The sequence below is a fragment of the Aspergillus ibericus genome, assembly GCF_003184845.1.
Source record: "Aspergillus ibericus CBS 121593 unplaced genomic scaffold BO80scaffold_20, whole genome shotgun sequence".
Classification (NCBI taxonomy): domain Eukaryota; kingdom Fungi; phylum Ascomycota; class Eurotiomycetes; order Eurotiales; family Aspergillaceae; genus Aspergillus; species Aspergillus ibericus.
The window spans coordinates 273,920-296,510 of NW_020292118.1; the positions used below are offsets into that span (position 1 = coordinate 273,920).

The window sequence follows — 22,591 nt, forward strand, 5'->3', positions numbered from 1 at the left end:
TGGTGCCTAACCCTTTCGTTACCGAGTCATTTCCCCCGCGGACGTACTCCTACCGTCACTTGCGATGCCATAGGCGATAACCCACTCGCTGTGGGCTCAGCAGCTCTTCATCCCCTGAGCCTCCCGAATGACCCCTGAACTCTTCAGGTAGTGCCAGTCACATCCATTTAATGCCCCGTTATGGTTTCTTGAGTCATGCTCACGTAAACCACCACATGCATAGGTTCTCCAGCGCCCAGGCTCCGGACCGAATCGATGGGCTGCTGCGCACAGTGTTTCCAGTCTCGATCGTCAATGGGCAGAAGCATTCCACGATGGCTTGCCCGGCCTCGGACCCCGCCTTGATGGCTCTTGCGCAACTTGGAACTTACCGCATGGGCTGCAAGTACGCGTTCGTTTCGCTGATTGAGAACGGCGAAACACACATTATTGCAGAGGCCACGCCGTCGAGCCCAGCCTGTGGCAACAGGACCTTGGTCACCGACAATTCTGTGGGCATGGGCACAATAGGATTGGCGCGGAATGGAATGGGAGGGATCTGCTCTTCGAATATTACTAGAAATAGTACCAGAACTGTCATCCGCGACGTGAATCTAGAGCTCGACCTGAAGCACCACCCCCTCGTGGAACGATTTCGGCTCAGATTTTACGCGGAGGTGCCCCTGAATACGTCCTCTGGAGAGACGATCGGGACGTATTGCGTGGTGAATGACGAGCCTTGCCATTTCTTTGGAGATGGCGAACTGGCGGAGCTCCAAAATGTTGCCAACGCGGTCGCCAGTCACCTTCAGAACGTCGGGGCGCTACGTCAATACCGTCAGAATGATCGCTTGTTAGGCGGACTCATGAAGTTCGTCAAAGGACAGTCGTGCAATGAGAACGATGGACGGAAAAGCCGACGAAAGAGCACTGCGGCCAGTATTATCTCCCCTCGTTCGTCCGAGGTGCCAGAGATTGACCGCCTATCCATGTCGGCGGCCAGTGTTCGCGAAATTTCACCGTCCTCAACCAGATACCCTCCACCACTCCCTGCGAACGAGTCGCCTTTCTTCGCCAATCAAGCATTTGGGACCGTTCATTCGGCTCCGAATGGGACGCACCAACGACACGTGAGAAAGAGTTCCGACGAGACAAGTAATCTCGTCATGGTACCAGAAGGCACTGCCATTTCCGAGAAAACGTCGCTACTCTTCTCTCGTGCAAGTGGTCTGCTGCAGGAATGTATGGATCTGGATGGGGTCATCTTTGTCGATGCCTCACGCAGTAACACTCGCAGGCAAGTCAATGATTCGATGAAGAGTGAAACCGGCTAACTGCAATGTAGTAGCTCGACTGCTAGCGTGAATGATTGGGACGCGTTCGACAGAGATAGCGACTCTGCATTTTCTCTCCGCTCACCTAGCGTATCGTCATATGGGGGCTGGTCTGAGAAGGTCTGTGAACCTCTAGGTATCGCCTCATCAGAGCGTGCCCTGGGGAGCAGCAGTATGTTTCGAGTCCCTTTGACAGAAGGGCTGCTACATGATATGTTCACCGCTTTCCCGCAAGGCGAGGTCCTCCACCCTCAGCAACCCTTTGGATCACCGCCTTCGAGTTTCTTGCATCAGCGCAGACACAGTCTTCATAGCAACCAAGGCGAATTCTCCTTGCGGCAGTCTATCATTGCTCGACTGGCTCATAACTTCCCGGAAGCCAAGTCTATCGTGTTCCTTCCATTGTGGAACTGGAACAAATCTCGCTGGCTGGCAGGGACACTCGTCTGGACCTGTGATGACCAGCGGCGACTGGGGCAGGATGACCTTCACTTCCTCAAGACCTTTGGTGATACTATCGTCTCCGGATACTGCCAGATAGACTGGACTGCTACGGAGAAGTCAAAATCTGACTTACTTGCATCGGTCAGTCATGAGCTTCGCTCGCCTTTGCACGGCATGCTCGCCAGCACAGAACTTTTGCAAACCACGTCCCTCGACTCCACTCAACAAGACATGATCACGATGGTGGAGACATGCGGGCTCACATTGCTAGATACAATGAATCACCTGTAAGTCCGTGTTGCCTTTGCTGTAGATGATGCTAATTATCCAGGCTTGAATTTACCAAGATCAACAACCTGACCCACTTGCACAAGAAACCTGGGTCGAGCGGAGACGGCATGGATAATCTGGTGACCGAGTTTGACTTGGATGAGGTAGTAGAAGACGTGACCGACGCCTTGTACGCCGGGCACCGATCCCTTATCAATGCCGCGAAGATTGCTGGTCGTTACTTGCCAGGTGGGTCGGGAGTGGGCAATAGACCTGCCGGTGCTCCAGCGCCGCCCAATCCGGATGATCTCTCGGTAATTGTTCGGATCGAAGACTTGGGTTCGTGGCATCTACAATCGCTCTCTGGCGCGTGGAGGCGGATTGTCATGAATATTTTGGGCAATGCATTCAAGTTCACTAGATGTGGGTTCATAGAGGTTTCACTGGCGAAAAAGGTTGAAAGGTCTGGCTTTACGAAGAAGACGATGGCACACCTGACCATCACAGATACCGGCTGTGGGATTTCTCCCGAATTTTTGGAGCATCAGCTTTTCAAGCCGTTCGCACAGGAGAGCATCTTGACAGAGGGTGTCGGACTGGGTTTGAGTGTGGTCAAACAGTTGGTGAACTACCTCAGTGGCGAGATGGAAGTGAAAAGCGACGTTGGTGTCGGGACGCAAGTCCATGTGTACATTCCGGTGGAATTCGTGGAAGAGAACTCGATCATGGATTGTGGGGTTCCGGGAGCGCGCATCATGACCCGAGTGTCCCTGGTGGGACTCAATGCATATGCCGACCTGAAGGAAGCGCCCAGTGGTCTCCTGAGCACGGAAGCAAAGCGCAAGCTTGCGCTGCGGGGGGCGTTGAGCAACGTCTTATTAAGTCAGCCTGGGTGGATGGTGTCGTTTGCCGACCAACTGGACACGGCTCCGGGAGACATTGCGGTCATCGAGGAATCTACACTCAAAACGCTATCGGCACGGGGACCCATTGACGTGAAGTTCAAGGCCATTGTGGTGATTGGTGAACAAGCCGTCACGCTCCCAGGGGAATTTGCCATCCGGGGGGCTGATGTGTTTTACGTTCCTCAGCCGTAAGTCTACATCTGAAGTTTGAGGGTGTCTACTAATATTTGGCAGAATCGCACCTCGCAAGGTCCTACAAGCGTTGCAGCGAATTACCGAGTCGCACCAGGGGCTGGGCCCATGTGATGACGATCCCATCTTGGGTCCGCTGCCTGGCGTGCCCCTCCGAGGGCGGAGCTTGTCCGATGCCTTTGCCCTTGCCAAGGGCTCGGAGTCGCCTCCTGTCGTTCGGGAGAATGTGTCCGAGTTTGCTCCGTCCGTGCCGCGAGAATCTACAAGCGACAACCTCCATGTGCTCATTGTGGATGACAATGATATCAATCTCAAGGTATGATGACCCCTCCCAGTCAGCAGCATTGCTAATCTGTGCAGATCCTTGCTACCTTCCTACGGAAAATCGGGTGTACGTACGAGACCGCCTCCAACGGCCTAGCGGCATTTGAGAAATACAAGAACTCCGCTAGGCCCTTTGACTATATCCTCATGGGTATGTGCCCCCCCACCCCCCACGCACTTCGTAATTACTAATTGGGCAGACATATCAATGCCAATCATGGACGGGATTGCTTCCTCGGGCAAGATCCGCGAGTACGAAGAACAGCATTCCCTCCCCCGGGCCGCCATCATGGCGGTGACCGGGGTGGCCTCGAGCGAGATGCAACAGCAGGCCTTTGCAGCAGGCATTGACGACTACCTGGTGAAGCCCCTTTCACTTCATGACTTGAAACGAATAATGAATATTGCATGACTGGGCATATAGAGTTGCTTGGGTCGGTGTGATATGGCGTTGATACTGTTGATAATATATGTAACTAGCTTTACGTTGCTTGGTTTTATCTATGATTCAATTCGTCTACACTCATTCAGAAGCTACGCATATCATTGATCACCGATAATAAGACACATTCTTACACTCGTTATCTGATGTACCCAGCCTAACGTGTATCAATCCTACCCTTCCGGATATCCATAAAAATGTAGGATACCCCCTTCCATTCCACTACACCAGTCTCCGACTTCATCCAAAGCCGAGCATCCACACCAGCCATAGTAGTAAGTAGTAATGATTCTGCAAAAAGAAAAAAGGGATTACATACAACAGAAGGGATTCGCTGGTGGTCACCCACCCAACTACTAACCTCCCGGCGTGTGGCTTGAACGTGGCCAGAAGGCGGGTGGGTGTTGTTTGGGTGAGCTAGTGGGTGAGGCTGCTTTACTATCGCGCGACTATGGGTGAGTTAGGTGAGTACAGAATAGATGGGGTGAGCACGTTCACCTGATATTATGCGAGCATGTATACTAATGCAGCTAACAAACTTAATCTTCCACATTCATCTTAAGGGGGATTGGGTATTGGATGCAATTGTACTACCTATAACACTGTCTTTTTTGGTTGTATTATATAACCACAAACGTAAATCAATTAGGTAAGTATACCGAAAAATTTTGGATACCGTATTCCGTGCGAAGTAAAAACAATCAGATAAAGTGGATAATCTAACCTCTCTATAGACTACGGGATTGCATAATACAAAGAATCGATTTGTGGCAATATAATCAAATTAATTGATCTAGTTCAACTAATTATGTAAAAAAACATAAAGTAGGTAAGCATTCTTGGCTCTACAGGGGTCAGATCAATAGTAGGGCTGAAGCCGGAATCCAGCAACAAGAGAATGCCGCAGACGAGGCGCTCATATGGAAGAAAACAAGCCGATCGCAAACCCCGAATCTGCGGCCGGCGGAGAAAACAACGGACGGGTGACGTACCAGGATATCAGAGAGTTTTTCACCAGCTTCAATGAAACACTCAAACACCAGACAGAGATAATCGAGACAGCAAGAGCGAAAGTCCGGAAACTAAAAGCCGAACAGGAGCTCTTACGCACCCAGAATGAGAAGCTACAGGAAGAGATCCAAGCCCTCCGGGCCAAATTGGAGGCACAACCGCCGAACACCCCCCAACTCCTCCTGGACTCCTCCCCAACTACTGCTTCTAACCCGAACTCCCCATACATCCATCGCACAATTTCTATATTCTTTTCTTTCGAAAAATTAGCTATGGAACTCCCTTCTTTACTGTTCCAGACCAGTTCCAATGGTACATTTTCTTGTCGGGATGGATATGATAATGTTTCCGACCAGGATCTTGTGGCTTTAGACAAATTGGCCCACAAGGCACTGCTTTCTCTGGAAACAGAGGTTGACAAGAGGCAGGTCACAGTAGGAATAGACACAGCAAAAACTATAGGAACAGGTGTAAACCGAATGTACTAATATTTCTTGTTTTTCCAAATCCGCTGTTGACTGTATTCGTTCAAGCAGGATATAGCCTAACAACTGCAATCAAATAACACTGAAATAGGGCTTTGAGTTACAATGGGAGAACATATGATGTACAATACACTGGACCAAACTTATTCTCACGGCTATGTTGATTGTTCCTGCTAGTGACTCACTTCCGGGGGCAACCAAGTGCAGCTTAAACAGCACTAGATTAGGCCAAAGCCTCCTTGGCTTATGCCCAACAAAACGCAGAAGCACCAGCAAACAAGACACAGCAACCCGCACCCCATTACAGAGTAGGCGATAAGGTCTAGTTAAAGCTAAAAACCACCACGAACCATGGAGGGAGTATGAGGACAGGAGATGGAGTGATCCCGCGGAGGCGGGGATACAGCCCCTAAACAGATCACAGTTATCTCCATATCTAAGGGGAGTCGCGTAGAAGTAATAGCTAGTAAATATGATATATCTTAAGTGAGGCCTTGTCTAACCAATAATAAGATTCTTCTTGCCGTTGTGATGTTATATTAGTCATTCTAGCCTAGCTAGCTGGCCTTGCATCAGGATGATTATCAACTTAGTTTGGAAGAAAATTTTCCATCTCTTTTAAGAAGCACAGTGGGGAGTATGAGAACTGTTTCGCACGAGCTGTATTCAAAGAAGAGTAATTAATTTTAGTTATCTTGATCTTCCACGCCAGCACCGGCGCGAGTTATAGGGTATGTATTAACCTAATAAGGAAACATGAAAAGTATGCAATAGATAGTAAGGAACAACAACCTCAGAATGAATCATGGATAATTGGATTGTGCCCATGAATTTTCTAAACACCTTAGTCACTTCCGTTCTGATGTCCGTTTTGCTTGAATTTTACCTGCAGCGTAAAGCGTTATGGCAAGGAGGATAGGACCTAATTGCTCCATGTGTGATTGCTGTTGTGTATCCCAAGGTCCGTACTGGTGCATTGTTAGGAAGGATGGAGCTTCATCCACAGGCGCTGAACTTGAGGAAATTCGACTCTCGGATGACTTATGATCTGATGGTTCGGTCTTGGATGGTTTAAGATATGCAAGATAGTTATCGTCGTATTCAGCGAACATTAAAAAGATCTCGTGCTGATCCTGTGAAACATGGATTCGCCTGCAACAGACTATCAGATTGATTCATAGGTCTCGGGGTAAAAGAGAGACTTGCACTTTGTCAATGTCGTTATTCTCAGAGTCATTCATAAGCCAGGCAACCATTTGGGCGCTCTCTTGCATCTGTATAAGGTTTTGTCTATTTCCTCTGATAACAGGTTTAACTTCAATGAGAGCGTAAGCGCTCTCCTGGAGATCATCCAGATAACCATCCGTCCGAGCTTCGAAGCTAGCCTGGGTGAAATTGGCATGAAAACCTTTCCGGTGCAGCGTCCATACGCAAGACTTGCAATCAGTGAAGTGAATAGTAAGCGCGTTTAAAAATATTACAAGTGCAATGTTCATAATCTGTTCATCTTTTGTCGGGGGGTACATCATCTTTTGGAGCTCTTCAGGGACCTGGGTAGCTGGGGTAATAGGTGAAACCTGGGGGGAAGACTCGTCATCGTCGGCAATCCAATCATCGTCAGATGTTGATAGAACAGGTGTCTCGGGCAACTTGGTTTGCTTTCCCGGTGGGGTCTTGGGTGGATTCAGTTGTAGTGTAGATATATCCGGCGCGCCCTTAGAGTAATGGCTGCGGGTACGCCGCGCAACCGGGGTGTCGAAGCTATTGGGTCGGATCTTCTCTCTGCTATCTGCAGCCATCTGCTGATAATGGCGAGCCACTGCAAAGCTTCCTTCTGGATTTTCCGTTTTACCAAAACTGCCACGGTATTTTTTCCACGATTCACACCCTGCTAGCATTTCGGCTGCCTTTGGAAGTAACTTACTGATTTCCTCGGGGAGTGATAAATTTGAGCGATGGTCCACCCATAGAACGCGAAGGAGCAAATATTGATCATAACCAATTTTGGACCCAGAAGCCAGCTCGGCTGCGTGGACAGTTTTTCCCTTGAGGTTTCTGCGCTTGACAAAGTTTTCCCATTCCTCCTGATTGGAGGGAATGTTGCCGGAAGCACCACTCATACTAGCACGCAAGATAATAGACAATAAGAGGAACGTTTCACTCGTGCGAGAACTAGAATGCGAGCTTTTCCGTCTCCGATAATTATATGGTAGAATACAGATCTCCCTTCTAACAAACCGAGATAGTCAAGAATGAAGTAAGTGATCTTCGTCTCGAGAGGATCTGGGAAGCGAGATTCCTTTAATAGGCTAGGCACACACCCCTTCATCACGCCGAGGTGTAGTTAGGACGTGGAAGATAGGCTACAAGCCAGACAGCTCCGATCCCAAGGCCATAAACACTGACGTCCAAGCTGTACTCCGAAAGGACCCAGCACGCCACTGCTGCATCAATCCGAATCGGGTATGTGAGTCACATCACCATTTATGACCATGAGCAATGAACAAGCTTATATTGGCGCCGACTTTTTAAGGCAAAATCTCGTCACAAGTCACCGCGACTGCAGTAGCCCCATTGGCTAGGGACCAAAGGAGGTCGGTCACACCGCCCGGGCGGCAAAACGCCGATACTCCGAAGTTCCAGACAAAGCACTCTTCTAACTCCCCAACCCAACCAGAGGGATAAATTCACCATTGATCAGGACCTAATAAACCATCGGCCATTCTGGAGCGAACCATATTTTGTCTCCCGGCGTCTAGTAATTATCCCAGCTATGCATTTCCACGAGTCTCGGGAACACAGGGCCCTACGGACTGCACTCCGTGGGCTCGAGAAACAGTTCAACGGCTTTGGAACAGCTCAGTTCGATTACAGTGGTCTGCAGACACACATGGTGAAGGTCTTATCCATGGATTTGGACGAACCCAATAACATGCCGAAGTTTTTTACCGCATGCCTTGCCTCTCTCTTACTAGACCCTGATCAGAAATATGACCAGAAGAAGAGATCCGCGTATCTTGAATTCAATTCAACCAGTGAAATACATAGACGTCCGATTGACTGCGCACGCAACACGATTGCTTATCTCGCTTCTTATGTTTTATCCAATGAGATAGGTACTGAGACCGAGACTTATGCCACGTCGTGGTTTAATATTAGGTAGTCAACCCATTCTGGGGCGCCCCTCTCCAATGCTAATATCTCCCCTACATTCATGCACTGTACTGTATTTGAATTCTTACACGAGGGAACAGCTTAGGTGATAGGCCCTTTGAAAACTTGGATGAATATAGCTATCCGGAATTCGGAGTCACCAAGGCAATTGAGGTCAAAGACCGTTCGTATCCGCATGTGAAGGCGATGATCTACAATAATCTGGATGGCACGGATGGTCAACTTCTCCGGGGCGAGATTATAATGGTTCTCCGTATCATTCATGCACAAGCCAGGCGGGCTCGCCTTTTGGAGCATACAATTATCCCGGTAATTTGCTCTGCTCCGCATATGCTTTGTCAGCTCACGCAAATAAAGCAGAAGCTAAGTGCGTACATATAGGTTCTTCTTTTCTCCTTTATGGGGCCCCAACATGCTCGAATCATCGAAGCATATTTCGATGGCAGTTCGTTGGTGATGCGTCCAACTCAGCTATTTGACCTTCGTAATAAGGACCAAGCTTTGATCAAATCCTTCGGGCAGTGGTGGCTCGGAGGGCTGACTGGACAAACCAAAGTTCCTGTGCACCTACGATCCTGACGCTCTACAGACATGGGAAGTGTTTGACAGAACTTCGCTACCGAATGTGTCTTTGTTCTTACCGCTGTTATACGTTTTATTAGTTGTCTTTCCCTTATCCTTGGTTCTAGGTATCCTTATTTGAGTCTGGACGAGTAAGTAGAGAGGCGAAATAAGTAGGCAGAATAATAAGAATCAAATACGTTTTGCAGCTGAAGTTTTAAAGAACTTGGTGTGAGTTACCGGATCAATAAAAGTGCAAGTAGTGATACGAGTACCGGAATTACTGCAATTGACCTTCTCAAATAGGATATTCCCTGTCTCATTTGCGATCCATACGAGTCGTTTAGGCCATTTGGGCATATAGGTCCCTAAGTATTGTTCAGTGCTAAGCAGACATCGTCCATTGAAGTACGCATCACTAGCCGCGTCTTGGAGAATGGTCTGTACGCGAATGAACGTGTTATTGTGAAGTTCTAAGGATTGCGCGGAGGTGTATACAATATTCCCCAGACAGATCTCATTAAGAACACATCTTGTAGGTCTTTCATTAATTATGGGAATAGCTTCTGAACCATTATCATACCAGTTCCGTATAAACTTCTTATAGGCATCGTCATTGAGATAGTCCCCGTCATTGAACCCCTCCTACATAGAAATAATGGTCTCGGCTTCTGAGGCATCACGACGCCTTGGGTTGGAGCTTATTAACAGTATTTGATCTAGGTTATCATCGATGGTAGTATGTCTTCTGAATATAGCCTTTGCAGACCATACCGCTGCTCAAGCATTTTCGGATTAATAATTGATATAGTACCGCTTTTATTGTTCCGAAATGGTTGTGGACTGGCGACAGCATCGATATGAATGTCGATATGAATGTCGATATGAAAGGAGATCGCTTCCTTCAATGTGGGCATGCCTTGGAATATATGTAGAGAACTTCTCCTGGAAGACATCCTCCGGGCAGAATGGTCCAGAGCCATCTGCAAATAGACCGGCCAGAAATAACTTCGAATTGACGCCTTGGCTGTCGATATTAGATTACCAATATAAGAGCGGGATTTGACTCTTTGGTTCAGTTTCCGAGGAATTTGTCTGTTCGATCTTCTTAAGCTATCGTTAAATTGCATCTCAAATTCAGGTCTTGTATAATCTGTATATTGGTGGTTTGTTCTTCCATGCACCAGAGGCATACTTTACCACTACCAGTGTATAAGCTGGTGTTGCTTTTCGTGGGACCAGCGGAGTCTGGCTCTAGCGCCTGTTCTTATCTGTCTATAGAATCTGCTGCGTTGGGGCTCTTTATTACGGAGACTTTGGAGTTTTGGTGTAAGTCAGTATATATAGACACTCCATTCTGCACGCAAAACTTGCCTATCAATAGCTAGTAAGATCGGAGTTAGCCGAACTCTGGCAGTATTGTTTTTATTAGTATAATTCAGGACTATTTGTAGCCAGGGAAGCCTCGTAGTGGCCTTTATCTGTGAAAGTACAGAACGCTAATGTCAAGGCTACAACGGCCGCAAACCGTTCCAAGTCGACTCGATCACCGTCCAAAACAAAGCCACCAAGAAATTCCTCGCCAAAGTCCTAAAAGACTACCCGGGTCTCACCCTAACCCTCGAACACGTCATCCAAGCTTTTCGAAAATCGAAATACTTCCCGGAGAACCGACCACCCCTGACAGGGGTAGGAGTAGCCGCGTGTCAAGCTTTGCTCAGCCGTGATGGTATGTCCTCACGACGGTATTCACCAGGGGGATGCTTGCCAGGACCTATCTTTCATTAGCAGCTGCACAGTAGGAACAGTAGCAGGGATAGCGTACCGGCTCGCAGGATGGCACTGTTCAGAATAATGCACGCACTTGCGCTTCGAGGCTGGGCGGTAGATAAACTGGCTAATAGTTTCCCACGCGGCGTGAAAAATACATCGGTGACACCAAGGTGCGTCCCCCTAGTGTGTAACGTTGGTGTTGTTACGGTTGTTCTGATTAACAACAACAACCACCGCAACAGTGGTATGGGCTGCACGCGAACCGCGTGAGCTGGCGGGCACTGTATCTCAGCTTCATTGAGGTTGACTGTGGTGATGTGGATAGTTCAAACATGTACCACGCATATGCAGAAGAGAAGGCATCTGTCTGATGATTCCCTGCAAGCTCATAGAGGATATGATTCAAATTGGCTGAGTGGAGTGGAAGATCATTACGGAATCATATCTGTATGAATTGTGGGTCTTGTGGAAGGAACGTTCGCATCGTGAAGTTGTTTCTCCTAGGGAGGTCATGGGCAGAATTTCCCATTCTGCTGGAAGATAGTGTCCTGGTATATTCCTCGATTAAAGCATGTTGATGAGCAATGTCTGACATAACAGTTCTCGAACCTCTACGGAGCTGAAAACTTACGCCAAACGGAGATCATCTCTAGCACCTTTGCTAATTCCTCCTGGACAGATGCTTGGCCATCAGATCCATGATCAGTTCTTTATGGGCTTTCTCTGCTTCTTCCCTTCTGGAGATGTATGGACATATCCTCAGGATCAGAGGACATTGATCCAACAACAGGGATCGATGGGTTCATGTTAGTGTTGGCTAGATTATCGAGATGGTCTCATCCTAGACTGTTAGTCGAGAACAATTCAATTCTTGAGAAACGGTATCTGCGTAGAGGGCTGGCATAATCAAAACAAGCCACGACCGAGACAGATGAAATTTTAAGCCCCCAGCCAGCCACAGTGCATCCGTTTCTTCAGGTCCTATTTGCATCTATTAAGCTTGACATAGCCAGCATGTCACTAGGCTAGGGCATCAAGTGTTGAAGCATCTCAAAGGCGAAGCGTGATCGATGTCTCCCTTCTGGTCTTGAGTATTTTAGGACAATTTAAATCGAGTCTTTATGTGGCTGCTTTCGCAGGTTGAATACCGGACAGGGTTAATCTCTACCCCCCAAGGGACTTATCGCATGAAGAGATGTAAGCCATAACAGGGTAACTAGGGTAACAACATAGTAGCTTCAGTGCGTGTTGAATCACAAATGAAGGAAACCACCCCAGCCACGAGGCTAGATAACTTGGTGTTCGACAATGGAACAGCACCTAACTGCTCTCTAACCTTCTTCACACAGGCAGCGACACATATTCCGCACCGAGGCCAATCTTAGCCTCATGAAATCAGCGGTAATGGTTATTCAAAAAAATGATCTCAGCACGAGTACCACTAGCGATCCGATACTCGCGGGAGATATTTTTGAAGGAAGAACGACAGAAGAACACAGAGAAGGTAGAAGCGACTAATAGGAGGGTTTTGATAGCCTGGTCAGTCGGATTGCGGACAAGGCCGAAACACTGCCGCAAAGCTGCGAGCCCATGATAGAATTGAACCTCGCGAGGTATGGCAACGAAGCAGGAACAGGAGAGTACCAGGGAGAGCAGACAGATGCAGCAGCAGCATGCAAGCTAGTTTCTTATCGCGAGGATTTAGTAGTTTCCTCCATCAAGGGGATTTAATAAATCTCAGCGAGTTCGAACGATAAGGGTCATTGGCGTCATCCTGTTATGGGCACCTAGTGGTTTTCGATGAGTTCTTTCAGCTTCACGACAATAAGCCCTCTCGAAGCCATTGACACCGGGGCACAGGGGCTTTATACCCTGCTGAGGAGACCGTTGCAAGATACGTAGTAATCATGCCCAGAATAATATCATGACTGAACTGGCAAACCCGTGATCTCTGCAACGAATTTCATCGCATCGAGTGAGCTCTTGACATGCCTTTTTCGAGTAGCTCGTATTCAAGCAAGGTCTGCGCACATGGCTATCATAAGACACAGTACGTTCTGGAACTACCCTCGAATGTCTGAGGATAGCATGCCATATTGGTAAGGGCTGTAAGTTCCATGTGGCCTTGCAATTGCGCAGAGGAAATGATTCCAGTCCTGTTAATTTCGAGTGGGGGGGATGTCATTGCCGATGATTGTAGACTGTTGGTTCGATAGGATCGCCCATTCATCGACCTAACATGACCTTCCGTAGAATGACGGGTAGAGCGGGATTTCCTGATTTATCACTGAAGTAGCCACTGTCTGTACGTTGTACCAGTCAAGGTGTAGATAGGATGTAGGGGCGTTGCATCAGTAGGTCCATAGCGAAAGGCATGATAAACGCAACACCGTTCAACAAGCCCTAGCACTGCTACCGATGGCTCCTTGTCATCCTCGTGTTATCTATCCACTCTCATGAAATGTCTATGAGCAATTCAACACTAGAAAACATACCCCACCCTAGCACCGCTGAAAGGGGCTTGTTCCTAGTCCTCTGCAAGTATCCACGATGTATATTGTGTATCAGTAGAAGCAGGATTGTTGATTTCTAGGCCTTAATCTCCTCCTCTCGTCCCTGAAGCATATCGTCAAAATATCAACACCGCAGGTTTTCCATTCCTGGGGCATAATGCTTGCTGTATCGACAAGCACTATTATTTAAGGTCCGTACGGGAGATATCTTGACGCGCATGAGCCTGAATTACCAGATTCTGCGTATGACAATACCTCAGCATTCCATTCCCGCAAAGTGTATCAGCGTATATCCGTGGCAGAAGGATATGCCACCTAGTATCTGGAGACGCTCTTGTCGAGTAGCCTTTCAAACCTCTGTGTCATGGGTGATCAGATGAGAGACATGGGAGGGCCTTGGAGGAAGCAGGCATTTAATGAGCATGAATCTGAGATTCTCTGGTAGAACTTTCTAGAGATCTATTGGCTGCAGCAGTATTCCAAGTAACCAGCAGCTATCTGTACAATACGGTCGTCGTATCCATCGATGGATGGACCCATCAGAACTGGGAAGGTCACCATTCAAATCGAAGACTGCACTGCACGGATATGAGTCATTGAGAATCGAGTATCTGGAGGTAAACAACATGCTTTTTCGCTGGTCTCCACATGTACCATCACACCAACGAATCAATATCATTGTTCAAGCGTATTCGCCCAGCTGGTCTGGTTGTTATTGAGAAATGATATCTTCAGTGCCCGTTTCAAATGATAACGGAAGTCATGTGGGAAGTGGTGCATTTCCATGGTACACGGCACGTCAGTTAACGATGCATAAGGACATGTTTTCTAGCTGCTGAAATTGCATGTTGAGAAGTCCCTTTTATTCCAGATAAGAATTTCATGTGTCTTTACCTTGTATCCTGGGATTTGATGAAGATGAAAGAGTATGTGATTCAATAGCATCTTCTTGCTCCGTGATTACAGCATTTTATAGCTTGTTGTAGATGGGTGGGTGTTAGGCTAATGGAATATGAACTATTTGGAAAGCAAGGGGGGGCCTTTTGAAGGGCTTGAGAATGATACTGCACGGTTGTAGTTGAAGGGGATATGGGTCTGCAGTTGGATTTGGGAGGATTTAGGGGAATAGGGGCTAAATGCATTCATGATACATCGGGAACGGGGAATGGCTTACGGATAATGAATGAAAGTAGAATGGAAGTAGTAAGTGAAGCTCAAATTAACTAGCTATACATGCGAGAATATTAGTCAATTTTGACATGAATTGCAAAGTGTGAATAAAAAGGCAATGACAGGTATTCAATCATTTCTTCTTTCCAGTCAAGCCCAAAGAATCAGTCAATGAGCCCAATCCCAAACTGCCAAGCAACTTGTCCAATCCCAGTCCACCCAACAAGCCATTCACCAGCGGCCCCAGACCCAGACCTTGCAGCAACCGGCCAACGAGACCAAGCACACCGGTCAGCAGCAATCCCACGGCCGTGATGATCTGACCAAGGGGCTCGCTAAGGAGCGCCCACAGAGGATTGAGCTGCTTCTTGGCATGTGGCATGCCTGCAATCTTCTTTTTGGCGTTGTCAATGGTCGTGAGCACCAGGTTGGTCAGCTCCTTGAGCTGCTCAGCCAATGCGTATTCTTCCGGTGATGCCTCGTGAGACGCAGCACGGGCCTTGGCTGTGGCAGCAACATGGCCGTCTGGGTCCAGGGAGCGGATGGAACCGTTGCACTCCTGGAGGATTCCGTTACCCTCTTCAAGCAACGGCTTCACATCCTTGACCAGCTGCTCTTCATCCAGCTCATCCTTGGGTGTACGCTCTGCCTTCTCGATATGCTAATAAAGGGTTAGTGGTGTGTCATGGTGACGAGGAGTTGCGGACGTACCTCTGCAATCATCTTGCAGACTGGACGGAGACGATCCAATGTCTGTCCTATAATAGCACTCATCTTCTTTGCCAACTGCTTGTCGTCTTCCAACTTCTTCTGGGCCTCCAGCTCCTCCGGGGAAAGCTCAGGCTCCGGCTCTGGCTCCTCGGGCTCCGGCTCCGGAATGTTCTCGATCAAGGTGCACTCGCCAATCTTGTTGCCGTCATTGTCCACCACGTAGCCGTTGTCATCGATCTCCTTGCCAATCAGGGAAGGGAGATTGCCCGAGGTCAACTTGCCGATAAGGTTGCCATCGGCATCGCGCACCTCACCTTCGCGGTTGACCTTGCGGCCCGACATGGGATTCACGTTGCGTTCCTTCTCCTCGGGTTCCCAGCGCTCAGCACGGCCCACGGTGTTGCCATTCTTGTCCAGAATGTCGCCGTCTTCATCGACCAGACGGCCCTGGAGACGCTGTGCATCACCTTCAACAATCCGACCGATGATCCGGTCCGAGCCGTCCGTGACCACACCGTCCTTGCCAACCACGGCATTCTCGAAGCCGTAGAAAGCGCCCTCGGGCTTCTGCTCCTCTGCCCCGGGAATCAGTTCGGCTGTGCCAATCACCTTGCCGTCATCTCCCCAGATCTGGCCCTTGCCATCGACCTTTCGTCCAGCAAGACGCTTGTCGCCCGAGGTGATGCGTCCAAAGACCGTGCCCTGGGCATCCACCACGTTGCCGGCTTTGTTCACCGTCTTACCTTCCAGGATCGACAGGTCCGGCGCCTCTTCCTCGGGCACTTCTTCTTCGTACGGCTCAGCACGGCCCTTGACGTTGCCATACTTGTCGATGATCTCGCCATCCTCATCGACGGCGCGGCCACGCAAGGTCTTGATGTCGCCTTCAATAACCTTGCCGACGATGTTTCCGTCGTCGTCCTCCACGAGCCCCTCCTTGTTGACGATGAGGTTGTCCAGACCAGCAAAAGGGCCTTCGGGTGTCTTTTCCCGCTCCCCTTGAGGGATGAGCTCCACGCGTCCAATGGGCTTGGGGCCATCCCAGATCTGGCCATCGTGAATCTCCTTGCCGGCAAGCTCCTTCACCTTGCCTTCCACGACGCGACCAATCGGGACGCCCTTGGGTCCGATGACATATCCCAGCTTGTTCGGAGTGAGGCCCTCCAAGCTCGAGAGATCAGGAGCTTCAGGCTCAGGCTCAGGCTCCTCGGGCTCAGGCTCATAGTATTCGGCCTTGGCGATGATGTTGCCGTTCTTGTCCAAGACGTCACCGTCCTCGTCAACGGCGCGTCCAAGGACCTTGTTCGGATCGCCTTCGCTAATCTTACCGACCCGCTTGCCGTTCTGGTCCTCTACCCAGCCGTCTTCAACGACGTGAAGGCCCTCCAAGCCGCCAAATGGTGGCTCATCGGGATGCTCTTCGACGGGAAGGGTCTTGGCTTTGCCAATAACGTTTCCGCGGTTGTCCCAGAACTGGCCCTTGTCGTCAAGCTGGGCGCCCAGTCTAGAGATCTTCTTTGCATCGCCTTCGACTAGTTCACCGATAGGCTTGCCGGTTTGGCGATCGACAATCTTTCCCAGCTTGTTACATTTGAGACCTTCAAGGGTGGAAAGAGGAGGAAGCTCCTCTGCCTCAGCGTCCTCGGCATCTGCAGCATCCTCAGCAGGCTCCTCGGCACCGTCCTTGGTAACATCAGCAGGCTCCTCAGACTCGGCAGGCTTCTCAGGCTCCTCAGAGATCCCTGCGGTCGCGTCCTTGGCAGCATCAGCAGCGTCCTCCGCAGGCTCCGCAGATCCCTGGGCAGACTCCTTGGCTTCATCAACAGTCGAAGTATCTCTCTGCTCCGCATCCTCCACAGCCTCGCGGCTTAGCTTGCTAGGAGTTTTCCGCGAGCTAGCCACACTGGACGCCCCTTGGCGGGCTTGAGGGGCAATCTCGACTCGGCCGATAAGATCTCCATCGTCGTCGAGGATCTCACCCTCCTTGTTGGGGGCATAACCAGCCAAGTCCTCGGGATTACCTTCGACCAGTTTACCGATCGGCTGACCTTTTTCGTCCTTGATCGCGCCCGATGCCGACAAAGGACGTTCAGCCAAGGCCGCAATATCGGTGATGGGCTTCGTCTCAGCTACACTCTCGGCGGCGTCCTCTGCATCCTCGCCTGCCTCCTGGGCTGCTTCTTGAGCCTCGGGAGCGATCTCGACCCGACCGATAAGATCACCATCATCGTCGAGAATATCACCTTCCTGGTTGGGAGCATATCCAGCCAGGTCCTCGGGGTTGCCCTCAACAAGCTTGCCGATAGTGTTGCCATCATCGTCCTTGATCTCTCCAGAGTCCGTAAGAGGACGGTCGGCAAGCTCGGCAATATCGGTTACGGTTTTAGCAGCCTGGCCGGTGGTCTCTTCGGCCTGCTCCTGGGCGTCTTCAGCCTGCTCCTGGGCGTCTTCGGCCTGCTCCTGGACGTCTTCGGCCTGCTCCTGGACGTCTTCAGGGGCCTTTTGGAAGGCATCCTGAAGGACATCGACCACACCGACGAGATCCCCCTCCTCATCCAAGATCTCACCATTGTCACCGACCGAGTATCCAGTCAGATGTTCGGCCTGGCCTTCTACCAGCCGTCCAATGGCGTTCCCATCTTGGTCGTGGATCAGGCCATCTTCACCAACCTGCAACCCCTTCAGGACGGACAGGTCAATCGGGCCGACATCATCTCCGGTCACACTCTGTGCAGTGTCCTGCGCCTTTTCTCCGAGGTCGGAGGCAGGTCTTCTGATCTGGCTTGTGGATCCGGACGCCTGCGACTGGACGTCTTCGGGGGCCGGAGAGGGGGAGGCGCGCTGTTCGGACTGCAGCTGGGGGACCTTACCCTTGGGCGTGGGGGTAGAGGGGGCGCTCGGCTCTTCAGCTTGCGAGACGGTTTCCTGGGAGCGGAGCTTGGGAGGGGTCTTCTTTGCGGGAGTTTTCTGGCGGAGCTTAGGGGGAGTGCCGTGCTTGGAGTCGGGGCTGAGGTTGAGCTTGGAGACCTTACTCGCAATCGGGGAGGCCATGGTAGAGAGCTCTGTTGATGAAGATTGATTCGATGTGGAGGGGCTTAGAAACGGGTTTGAAAAGAGGGCGCCTATTTTGGTCGATGTACCGTAGAAGTAGTAGCTGATTGGTCGTAGCTCGTGAATCGTAGGCGCAGAATTCAATAATCGTGATAAGAAAGATACAATAGAGTAGAAGACTATGAGTAAATCTCGTGAGCAGTCAGTAAAACATTAAGAATGTGCAGGAATCGGATTTCACCTCCAGCGCAACCGCACCAGGACGGCTTAAATGCCCTACTAGGGCGGGCAAAACACCTACGTCATGGCATCTGCATCACATCTGGGGTGCTATCATTTCTCCAGCGGGGCCGATGGATGCAGGGCCTCCATGCTGGGAGGATCCTATCACATCATCGCTGCATGCAGAGGATGGGGTGAAGTATCAGCCCATCAGAGGCACGGATTCTAGAACGAGCACAAAGACCCAAGCAAAAGACAAAGTGAATGAAGGTTGCCCCACTGGGCCAGTAGCGCGAGGGGTCGGGTCATTGTTGCGTCAGAAGTGCAAGGATCGTCACGGTTGGAGAGATTGATGCTATTCTGGTTCGATGGCAGCTAGATCAGGGTGCTTGGATGCAGATGGTCAGGCACGATGTTATCACCACTGTCAGCTCCTACATAGTATCATGCATTAATGAATGCTGGCGCAAATCTCAATCCTCTCAACTTGAAGTAAAAAGCTCACCACCATATCAAGTCAATTCATCATGAATATCATCACCAGCATCAATGGTACAAAAAACAGGATATCACACCCGCACGCCGAACCTGTCAACCACGGAACGCCGACACGCGGCTGCGCTGTCCGATAACGTCATCCCATATACCCAGCACTAGCACACTGCCCCACGGCAATCATAAAGTGACATGCAACGGCTACCAAATGCATAGCCAATAGAAGTCATTGTGGATATTCTCCGAGTCAGCCATGATGGCATTGCGTGGGCGGAATAACCCCCGATTCGTGTGGCAGGTGGGGAATGATCTCATCTGCGAACGGGCCAACTTCAGCCCTGAGGGAGGCCGAGATTGACGCTGTGGCTTGTTCTACCGTATTTTCTTCCTTCCTTAAAATTATTTCATGTCTTGCAATATAGATTAGCGTGGGCTAGCGTACTTACTATGTTCTCGCTCATCTAAGAGATTAGGTACATTTAATTGCCTGATGACCGCTATAGCGCGGACAACTCCATAAGCCCCAGATGCACCACACCAAATAAGCCGCCATACCATGACATCTTGCATTAACCCCGGATATTGTAACTAGCCGTCCACTTCTAGAACATTACAGACCCTATCTTCGCGTAGCTTATTGCTTTCTTCCCCAGCCATCTCAATTCCCTCTTCCAGATTTCCTCTTCCGCACAATAACCAGTAATGTTGCCAAGGCCAATTAAACAGTCGCATTAATTACATGCCCAATACTATCTCACTGTCTGGTCCAGCCTTTCCGTGGAACTAAATGACAATACACCGGTTGTATCTCAATGTACGTACCAACCCCAGGCATCCTTCCAAGTTAGAAGAGTATAGGAAATGGCTATCTAAAGCTCCAAGAACAAGCCTGACACATAATCTTCATCCAGCTCAGAAACTCCATCGATCGCGACGATTGGATCAACCATCTATTTCCAGGGATTGAAGCGTCTCTTTCATTACTATATTTTCTATCCCACCGTATGTGTCTATCATCCGTTTTCAACTCTATTACTCTCACCAATGAACCCCCACATCCAGCATCACCACACATAGTAAGACCAAACCCACCTCCGTGATACCTGACTCGAGTAATAACAATAAGCACACAATAGCCCCATACCGCATGGCTGGAACTCTAATCTATTGTTCGTGTTCGGCCGAACTGTCGGGCCATGCGGACGACTGACGTCATGTTGCAAGTGGCGACTTGCACTGTAGCTGGCGCTAGCGGGTGGGATTAATCTATCTTTAATTTATATGTCTGGTAATGAGGTGGGTAGTGCATTTATCTTGTTTATGTTGGTGGTGCAGGGTGTGTTTGGTTATCCAATTTGTAGTGTTATGTACTGTGTAGTGGTTTGGGGTAGTGTAGTAGGAGGTTTTGGTGGGAGTATATTGTCCGGTTTGATAAGGTATCTGGGGTCTGGCAGCATAGTGGGATCATCCCAGAATAAAGTCTAGAACATGATGTTCTAGACTTTAAGGATTGTTTTGGATACCAGATACTGTATATGACTTGAGAGCCAACGCCATTTATGGATGCTACGTACTAGGATGCACGCCTTCAGTGCGGCATCGCCAAACACATTACAACACAGCCACACTAGTGATTAAGAGCGTATTTGGCAAGATGGCTGGCGGTATAATAATCAATCCTTTATTCAACTTCAAACTTTGAAGTCCATTTTTGTGTATGTCCAATAACATGAGGTCAATCTGGTAACACTTGCACGTAGCGATCGTCTTCCAGCAAGTCAAGCCAATGCTGTACAATTATGCAGCAACCACTCACCTGCATCAACACACAATCTTGCTACCATTCCGGGCAGCTCCCCCAACCATCCAAGCGGACTGAATTCTCCGTACAGAAGCAGTCCATCAACCCACACCTCATTTCGTAACCCTAAACGAGCATCAACACGAACACCAACATACCTAACCCATACCAAAAAAAAAAAAAGGAAAGAAAGAAAGAAAGAAACTCACCGCTTCTCCGCCTCCCTCAACTCCCTCAACAACCGATCATACCTCTCAAACTGACTCCCCGGGATTTTCTTCACATGAACCTCCCGATGCTTCCTCGTCCAACCGCGCCCACTCGGCCCCGGTCTCACATCATTATGCACCGCGCCACCCACCATCGGATCCAAAAACCGACTGATCTCGCGATTCCCCGGACTCACATACAACGGATCATCCAGGTCCCCGTCCAGCTCGCATTCCTCTTCACAGGCCAGGACCTCCAGATCCGGATCCGTGATGGTCGGATCATACGATGACCAGTGATGCGCGGCTTCGTCGTCCGTGCCGGATTTGGAGTTCTCGGTGTGTTCGGGGCGGAGGAGGTGGCGGTCGAGGTCGGATTCGAGGTGTCGTTCGCGGTGGGTGGGTTGGGAGGGGGCGAGGGGGCGCTGTTGGCTGGTGGTTAGGAGGGAGCGGGTGGATTGGAACTGGATGGTGAGGGGGATGGGGTGGGAGCGGGCGCGGAGGAGGTTGGTGTTTCGCCACATGGTGAGTATACACAGTACTTGTAGTTGGAGATTGGTGTGTGTTGGTGTGGTTTGGATGGTCAGTAGAATAACGGGAAGATGTGTACGGGGAAGAAGGTAGTAACTAGCAGGTGATGGGGAATGCCTTTGGGGAGCCGCTTGGACCGCCTCGGACTGACGTCAGGACTTGGTCCCCACAAAGAGATAAGGTTAATCGACTAATACCCTTGGTTAGGTAATCGAGACAGGAATCAGGTTCCATGCATTCAATTAGGCAGTTAGCATTGGCGTTTCACACTTTACTTCACTCTTGATTGCTATGTAGGGAATAGGGTTGGTTGACGGTCTCTTTCTACCATTGAATTTATTCGAGAGTTGCGAATGAAGATTACATTATAAGACTCTCCACCAGTTCGAAACCGATAACGACTTCGAGGCAGGAGTATACAGCCATATAGAATCCCCATATCCATACCGAAACAACCAGAAACCCTCTTAATATATGAATCGCCACGTGGTTAGCATGAGGGAGATATCGAGGCGTGCTAGAATGCTCCATCCGACAATCCCCATCAGCAAGGATGGAGATTGTTGATACCGACCTCATTGAGTTCCTATATGATGTATGCCCCGATGCTTTCTGGTGCTTAAGTGTTGGGATTACTTCAAGACTATTTATTCCAAAGATATGGTTGAAGAGCTGTATACGAAGCACGTACCGACGGAGCTTGTCATATGTGAGAAACGAGAACGAATTCTGGCCTTCTGGAGTGTATGGCCGGGGACGACCCAATAAGCACTACATATTGTATCATGGTCACAACATTGATACGAACCTGCTTATGGTGACGCTGGGAAAATTAAATGACAATTCGCGGGACTTACCGAGTCACTTACAAGGACTACGTTACTCATAAGATCTTCCTGTCTCGAGGACAAGTAACATCCACCTATTCCCTAACGACCATATGTGTCAAGGAAAGCCCAAGAGATCATGTGCACGGAGCGAGTCAATACTATAG

At 49.5% G+C, this 22,591-nt stretch overlaps 5 protein-coding genes across 5 annotated transcripts; 2 read left to right on the top strand and 3 right to left on the bottom strand.

Annotated features, from left to right (window-relative positions):
• The first annotated feature begins 25 nt into the window (after nt 1-25).
• BO80DRAFT_88911 (sensor histidine kinase/response regulator) lies at nt 26-4,024 on the top strand. Its single transcript, XM_025724886.1, has 6 exons — nt 26-1,276; nt 1,325-2,044; nt 2,089-3,120; nt 3,167-3,440; nt 3,485-3,599; nt 3,649-4,024. The coding sequence occupies exons 1-6, from the start codon at nt 171-173 to the stop codon at nt 3,858-3,860; spliced, it is 3,459 nt and encodes a 1,152-aa protein (XP_025575187.1). The 5' UTR covers nt 26-170; the 3' UTR covers nt 3,861-4,024.
• A 2,495-nt stretch (nt 4,025-6,519) lies between these two features.
• Nucleotides 6,520-7,664, bottom strand: BO80DRAFT_425257 (uncharacterized protein). The gene has a single exon (XM_025719477.1). It carries the CDS (start codon nt 7,504-7,506, stop codon nt 6,562-6,564), a length of 945 nt encoding a protein of 314 aa, XP_025575188.1. The 5' UTR covers nt 7,507-7,664; the 3' UTR covers nt 6,520-6,561.
• Nucleotides 7,665-8,066: 402 nt separating this feature from the next.
• On the top strand, nt 8,067-9,333 carry BO80DRAFT_407256 (uncharacterized protein). The gene is made up of 3 exons (XM_025717799.1): nt 8,067-8,545; nt 8,641-8,869; nt 8,942-9,333. The coding sequence occupies exons 1-3, from the start codon at nt 8,160-8,162 to the stop codon at nt 9,137-9,139; spliced, it is 813 nt and encodes a 270-aa protein (XP_025575189.1). The 5' UTR covers nt 8,067-8,159; the 3' UTR covers nt 9,140-9,333.
• Nucleotides 9,334-14,643: 5,310 nt separating this feature from the next.
• Nucleotides 14,644-18,551, bottom strand: BO80DRAFT_425258 (LEA domain protein). Its single transcript, XM_025719478.1, has 2 exons — nt 15,289-18,551; nt 14,644-15,238 (listed from the first exon to the last, which is right to left on the bottom strand). The coding sequence occupies exons 1-2, from the start codon at nt 18,337-18,339 to the stop codon at nt 14,711-14,713; spliced, it is 3,579 nt and encodes a 1,192-aa protein (XP_025575190.1). The 5' UTR covers nt 18,340-18,551; the 3' UTR covers nt 14,644-14,710.
• Nucleotides 18,552-20,722: 2,171 nt separating this feature from the next.
• BO80DRAFT_382249 (uncharacterized protein) lies at nt 20,723-21,611 on the bottom strand. The gene is made up of 2 exons (XM_025716885.1): nt 21,067-21,611; nt 20,723-20,983 (listed from the first exon to the last, which is right to left on the bottom strand). Exons 1-2 carry the CDS (start codon nt 21,588-21,590, stop codon nt 20,971-20,973), a joined length of 537 nt encoding a protein of 178 aa, XP_025575191.1. The 5' UTR covers nt 21,591-21,611; the 3' UTR covers nt 20,723-20,970.
• Nucleotides 21,612-22,591: the final 980 nt, after the last annotated feature.

Bases quoted from the DNA above. Each gene is read 5' to 3' on its own strand.
- BO80DRAFT_88911 (XM_025724886.1), top strand. From the start codon at position 171: ATGCCCCGTTATGGTTTCTTGAGTCATGCTCACGTAAACCACCACATG. The intron at 1,277-1,324 runs GCAAGTCAATGA...ACTGCAATGTAG, and splicing joins TCACGCAGTAACACTCGCAG to TAGCTCGACTGCTAGCGTGA. The intron at 3,600-3,648 runs GTATGTGCCCCC...CTAATTGGGCAG, and splicing joins CTTTGACTATATCCTCATGG to ACATATCAATGCCAATCATG.
- BO80DRAFT_425257 (XM_025719477.1), bottom strand. From the start codon at position 7,506: ATGAGTGGTGCTTCCGGCAACATTCCCTCCAATCAGGAGGAATGGGAA.
- BO80DRAFT_407256 (XM_025717799.1), top strand. From the start codon at position 8,160: ATGCATTTCCACGAGTCTCGGGAACACAGGGCCCTACGGACTGCACTC. The intron at 8,546-8,640 runs GTAGTCAACCCA...ACGAGGGAACAG, and splicing joins ACGTCGTGGTTTAATATTAG to CTTAGGTGATAGGCCCTTTG. The intron at 8,870-8,941 runs GTAATTTGCTCT...GCGTACATATAG, and splicing joins TGGAGCATACAATTATCCCG to GTTCTTCTTTTCTCCTTTAT.
- BO80DRAFT_425258 (XM_025719478.1), bottom strand. From the start codon at position 18,339: ATGGCCTCCCCGATTGCGAGTAAGGTCTCCAAGCTCAACCTCAGCCCC. The intron at 15,239-15,288 runs GTACGTCCGCAA...ACCCTTTATTAG, and splicing joins TCTGCAAGATGATTGCAGAG to CATATCGAGAAGGCAGAGCG.
- BO80DRAFT_382249 (XM_025716885.1), bottom strand. From the start codon at position 21,590: ATGTGGCGAAACACCAACCTCCTCCGCGCCCGCTCCCACCCCATCCCC.